The 6379-nt window shown below is 28.5% G+C and overlaps 1 protein-coding gene across 1 annotated transcript; it reads left to right on the forward strand.

Annotated features, from left to right (window-relative positions):
- Positions 1–1435: 1435 nt before the first annotated feature.
- On the forward strand, positions 1436–5180 carry LOC101507258 (IQ domain-containing protein IQM1-like). Its single transcript, XM_004513376.3, has 9 exons — positions 1436–1573; positions 1783–2231; positions 2513–2627; positions 2744–2809; positions 2955–3043; positions 3204–3291; positions 3409–3639; positions 3892–3993; positions 4125–5180. The coding sequence occupies exons 2-9, from the start codon at positions 1822–1824 to the stop codon at positions 4584–4586; spliced, it is 1563 nt and encodes a 520-aa protein (XP_004513433.1). The 5' UTR covers positions 1436–1573; positions 1783–1821; the 3' UTR covers positions 4587–5180.
- The last annotated feature ends 1199 nt before the right edge of the window (positions 5181–6379 follow it).

Genomic DNA, 6379 nt, shown 5'->3' on the forward strand with positions numbered 1-6379 from the left:
TTAATATTTTTAAGAACATATTTTGACAAAAAAAAAACTAAATTGACTAACTTTCATCAATTTAAAGATTAAAATTTCTATTTTTCAATTTCCAACTTCAACCATTACATTACATTGGCAAATATATCATCACTCTAAAATAATGAAATATGTGTATCATCTTTTGTTTTTTCCTTGTAAATCTCTATCTCCTAGGTTCATATTTCTCATGGTTCACCCATAACAAGTTGATAGGATATGAGTAGGGTACAATGATAGAGCCAAGCATGCTAGACTTAGACTCATCTCTTAGTAGTTATAATGTTTCACTTTTTTCAATATTTAAATTGAATATGTTTAGTGATATATCTGTATTTGTTATTGGTGAACTCCGATACCCATATTTTTTTAATTTGTAAATTGTTCTACCCATTTATTATCGATGAACTAAAAAAATATACACATGATAGAACTTTCCAAGAAATAAAAAAGAAGTATATAGGCACAAATTTCATTAGTATAGAGTGACAACATATGATTATTGTTGGAAATTAATTTTTATAACTTTTAATCCTTGTAATGATACTATTTTTTGTCTTAGTAGTTAATTTTTGTTTTTCTTTTCGTCCGTATCTTCCATGACATGCATCCATTAGATTTTGGTGTAGTATGTAAAGTGCTACACTACATGTGTCTCTACCAATGTCATTAGCATCATCTAATGTAGTGTTGATATGTGGTATTGTAATTCTATATAGAAAAAAAGAAAGATATACATTTTATTTGTCACATTATCATTTTTGAACATAATGTAAAAACTAGATATTAAAAATAAAGACATATAATTTTATGAGAAATTTTTTTAAAAAAAATGATAGAAAATTTATTTTTTATGAAAAAATATGATGGTGTCTCATTCCAATTTTTTTTTTTTAAATTATTGAACATTTATAAATATATATCCACCTATCTTCAATGGCACTAGCAAAAACCAAAATTCATTGTAAATGTAGGGGTTAAACATATACATAAATCAAAGAAAAAAATAAAAAGCTAATATTTTTCATGTCATGGAACATCGTGGAAGCTTACTTTTTTTGACTGGCAGCCTCACCTGTATAATTCTATCTATATCTATCTATCGGTTTATGGTCCAAGAATAAGAAATTCATCAAAAAAAAAAAAGAACAAAAAACAAACAAGACTATACTATAAAGTACTAATATATATCCTTTATAAGGGGTTACATATCCTCCTTATACAAACCCAAAACCGGTTTGAACAACTCTAACCAACACGTGGATCAGACTTTTTTATTATTATTATTTATATAAAAAAACATACATATAAACTTAGAACTTTATAATGACCCACATTTTATTTCCACATTCGAAAGTGTTGAGAAAATTCGTTGTGGAATTCAAAGACTACCTTATTCACTCGTCAGTTTTGACACGTATTTGTTGAATGCCAACTTATATATAATAACCACTGACATACACTCATTTTTATTCATTTATTTTCTCTTCTTCTTTTAGTCAAACTTCAATTCATAACTAAGATACACTTCTTCAAAAGCTATACAACAACAAAGGTTTGTATTTTCCTATCTTTTCCTTTTAAATCAAGTTAATTGTTTCTTATATATATAAAAATATATCCATGAGGGGGGTTGTGAAAATTTTCAATGATTGTTTTTTACTTTAATTTGTGTTATATACTTATGATGTTTTCTTTTAAATTTTGTTTTGGGATAAGATTATGATTTATTTCTAATGATGAGATATATGTTAATTTGAACAGGATTGAAAAAATTGAAGTTGGTAGTGAATCTAAATCTCTATGGGATTATCACTTTCTTTATTAACATCAGCTTGGGAAGAAATTGTTAGACATTCACTTTTGAATCTTTCATTCAACTTTAGTTTTGGTTCCAAAGATGGGGCTATGATTTTAAGAGCAAAAAGTTTCAACAAAACAGAATCATCAGAAACAACAAATGTTTCCACAAAAAGAAACAATTCAACAAGGTTAGAGGATTATAGACCAGAACATGTGATGCTTGAAAGAAATGTTGAAGAATTGCATCATAAGGCAGTGCCTTTGCTTTCATTGCCTCAAGAATTTATTTTCTCTTCACCAAGACCAGTTAGTGAACTTGATGCTGCTGCAACTAAGCTTCAGAAAGTTTATAAGAGTTATCGAACTCGACGAAACCTTGCAGATTGTGCTGTTGTTGTTGAGGAACTCTGGTTAGTTTCTTTCAAAATTTTAATCTTTTTGTGTTTGCTTAACCGAATAATCAATTTAGTCTTTGAAATTGTATATATCTGATAAGTTGGTTCTTTAATTTATCGAAATTCCAGAAATGATTTGTTAAATGGAATGATTCTCAATCGTATTGGTTGTTTTGTGTCGGTCAATTTAGTCTTTGATATTGTCCTGAATAAATAATGTGATAATAAAATTTGGTTTAATTTTAAGGTTATAATTTTGGAGGCTTATGTTTTTGTATGTTATAAATGATATGAAGGTGGAAAGCATTGGATTTTGCTGCTCTTAGAAGAAGTTCAGTTTCATTCTTTAATGTGGAAAAACAAGAAACTGCTGGGTCAAGGTGGGCAAGGGCGAGGACAAGAGCAGCTAAGGTATATTCTATTAGAAAATTCAACTTAATAATTTCTCTAAATTAAATTAACTTTTTTTTTCTTTCATGTTATTATTTCATTTGGGTGTCTTTTGTTAATTATTGTTTGTCATACAGGTTGGAAAAGGTTTGTCAAAGGATGATAAGGCACAAAAACTAGCCCTGCAACATTGGCTTGAAGCTGTAAGTTATTTATCTTCAATATTCCATTAATTAATTAATTAACACTTAAGTAATAATAAATAATAATATTATTATTATTACCCTTTAGCTTATGTTATAATCTAATATTATTAAGGATTTCTTTTCTTTCTTATTTTTTTCATAGATTGACCCACGTCATCGCTATGGACACAATTTGCACTTGTATTATGATATTTGGTTTGAAAGCCAAAGCACTCAACCATTTTTCTATTGGTAAGCTTTTATTCTGTTGTGCTTAATTCCGACACTTTAGATTTAAATCATGTTCGGTGATCAACACAAAATATATAAATTATCATGTTAGTGTCGTGTCTGATATTTGTGACTGTGTTGAAACTTCATAGCTGATGATATTGATGGTTAATTTTTGAAGGTTGGATGTTGGAGATGGTAAAGAAATAAATCTTGAGAAATGTCCAAGGGCAACCCTTCAACGCCAGTGCATTAAATACCTTGGACCAGTAAGTTATAATCACTAGATAATACCATATTTGTAATTCTTACTAGCATAAATTGAAACATGAATAATATAAAATCTAATCTAATCTAATGTGTATGTTTGATATTTAATATTGCAGAATGAAAGGGAAGAATATGAAGTAATTGTTGAAAATGGGAAGTTGGTGTATAGAAAAGATGGGAGGCTAGTGGATACTGATGAAAAATCCAAATGGATATTTGTTCTTAGCACCACTAGAGCCTTGTATGTTGGAAGGAAGAAAAAGGGTGCTTTTCAACACTCTAGCTTTCTATCTGGTGCTGCAACCACAGCTGCCGGAAGATTAGTGGCACATCAAGGTGTACTCGAGGTAAAAACTACTAAACAACGGATTTTTAATCGATCCGAATTCTCTGTGATTACTGAACTCTGCAAATCTTAGTCGTTAGATAAAGATCAGACAATTTGTATTAATATACAAATTATTTGATTTTCATCTAAAAGTCAAGATTCGCAACTATCGAACTCTTGACTAAAAATAACTTATTTTCTCAAGGTATCATAGATATATGATTTTGCATTAACAATTTTGCTTACAATTGGATTTATTTAAACATTGTAGGCTATTTGGCCTTATAGTGGTCACTATCATCCAACTGAAGAGAATTTCAGAGAATTCGTTAGCTTTCTCGAGGAGCACAATGTAGACCTCTCAAATGTGAAGGTGAATTTTTATCTAACTAATTCTATTGAGCCAAAAAGAAAGAAAAAAAATGTAATTGTGCAATAAATTAACTAACTTGTTTTGCTATACACATATCAACTAACTTGTTTTGCTTTTGTTGTTTTGTGTAGAAATGTGCTATAGATGATGATGCTCCTTCATTTATTGGGACCAATTCATTTATTGAAGAAAATAATGAATCACAACAAATTATGGGTCCTACTAAAACTTCCCAATCAATACCCACCAATAATGCCAACAACAAAGGAATCAAAACCAATAATGCAACAGTTAATGAAGAGGTTATTCAAGCCAATAAATTGGATGCCCCAATGTTTGACTTTTCAAAGAGATTATCATGCAAGTGGTCTACAGGAGCTGGACCTCGTATTGGTTGTGTCCGTGACTATCCTGAACACCTTCAATCAAGAGCATTGGAACAAGTTAACTTGTCTCCTAGGCCTGCTTCTGCAAGACCATATAGCTATGGTCCAATTCCTTCTCCAAGACCAAGCCCAAAAGTTAGGATTTCTCCTAGGCTTGCATATATGGGGTTACCTAGCCCAAGAACCTTAATTCCTCCTAAAAATTAAGGCCAATATGGAAGGAATTAGGCTCGGTCTGTATCATCTAAATTTGATTCCCTATAATCGTATAACAATTGAGAGAATCGTTTGATTTATAGAGGGATATTTTCTCTCATTAGATCTAACGTTCTCTCTATAATTGTTGTATCGTGCAACTATTGTAGATGATTCATTTCATCCAATAAACAACCTCTAGCTACTAGAGCATGAGAGGATTCCTCGTCAAACCTTTTTCACCTAAGGTGACACTTGAATTGAGGATAGGTCTTGTGACGGTAATTCGTAAATCAGTGATGAGAATAGATAGATTAACTCTATTCATTTTTTTTAGTATTTGAATTTGTTTATTTTTTTTATTCTTTTAGGAATTTGGATATCTTATAGAATGTTTTGTTTTGCAACAAACATTTGAATAAAGCTTCCTATTCTCTTGTAGTGTTTGTGGAACCTTTTTGAAAGGAAATCAAACATGTTATTAGCCTTTTCACTAAAACACATGTGTCCTTCAATCAAATTGTAACTTTTATTAATTTTAAAGAAGAAAATAGACAGATGATGTGTTTGTCTTTACGCGAATATAATATAAAAATAGTTCATACATTGTAGTTTCTATTAGATAATTAGAAAATTTTATAATTGTTATTTTTTGTTGTAATTGATTTAGAATATATTTGTGTTAAAACTTAGGATTGACCATTAAGTATTCATATATTCATAAAAAGGATTGGCCATTAAATCAGTTAAGTTGATTGCTTCATGAATCGTGATTCGTTAGTTATGGTGTTTGAACCAATAGTAACTGATTTTTTTTATATATGTATAAAAAATTGTAGAATAGATTAAGCATAAAATTAATAATAAAAATTGAAATATAATGAATTTTAAAATAAAACTTGTAGAATAAAAGAATATACATAATATTAAAAGGAGTATAGAACTCATATATATATATATATATATATATATATATATATATATATATATATATATATAATTTACTAAGCTTATGGAATTATTAGAATTATTTAGTTATTGGTGATTTTTTTTAAATTAAATTATTTACTTAATAGTGTCAATTAATTTTTTAAATATAATTTTTTTATTAATTTAAAAAAATATAAATATATAATTATTTTGTAATGTATTTCTATTATTTAAATATAATATATATTATATGTGATGATTGAGTGTGTAGTAAAACTTTTGTTAGCTATCATCATCATCATGTGTACAAAATTTTCATATGCGTGGTTCATACTTACAATGGTTTAATTCTCACACAACATCGTTGAAGTGAAATGTGTTGCTTCAATTGATTGAAGTTGAGATGTGGTGGTGGAATTGGATGTGAAAAAGTGGTGTTAGGGTTGCAGCGTCACAAAGAGTTTAGAGGAGTGTTGCTTCAAATGTTTTAGGCCATTTGAGTTTGTGTTTGTGATTTTTGTTCAATTTATTTTTGTTCATTCAACCCCCTAGCGTTTGTTTATTTTTATTAGATTTTAATTTTTGGTAATATAAAATACTCTATCAAATCCTAATTTTGATATTATAATGAAGGCAGATGGACAAAATCAGGAGATATATAAATATGTTAGTCCATTCTCTTCGTCCGTATGTGATTTATTTAGATAAAAATAGTGTAGATAAAAGAAATTTCTCCTTTTAATGTTAAGATGCATTTAGCTGATTTTGGTGGTATTACATCCTATACCTTTTCAATAATACGAGGTATTTCAAAAAAAAAAAAGTTTATCTTATCATTATTTATTATATTCTTATTCAATTTTATTTTATTGGCT

The sequence above is a fragment of the Cicer arietinum genome, chromosome 1, assembly GCF_000331145.2.
Source record: "Cicer arietinum cultivar CDC Frontier isolate Library 1 chromosome 1, Cicar.CDCFrontier_v2.0, whole genome shotgun sequence".
Classification (NCBI taxonomy): Eukaryota; Viridiplantae; Streptophyta; class Magnoliopsida; order Fabales; family Fabaceae; genus Cicer; species Cicer arietinum.

Bases quoted from the DNA above. Each gene is read 5' to 3' on its own strand.
- LOC101507258 (XM_004513376.3), top strand. From the start codon at position 1,822: ATGGGATTATCACTTTCTTTATTAACATCAGCTTGGGAAGAAATTGTT. The intron at 2,628-2,743 runs GTATATTCTATT...TTTGTCATACAG, and splicing joins CGAGGACAAGAGCAGCTAAG to GTTGGAAAAGGTTTGTCAAA. The intron at 3,044-3,203 runs GTAAGCTTTTAT...TAATTTTTGAAG, and splicing joins ACTCAACCATTTTTCTATTG to GTTGGATGTTGGAGATGGTA.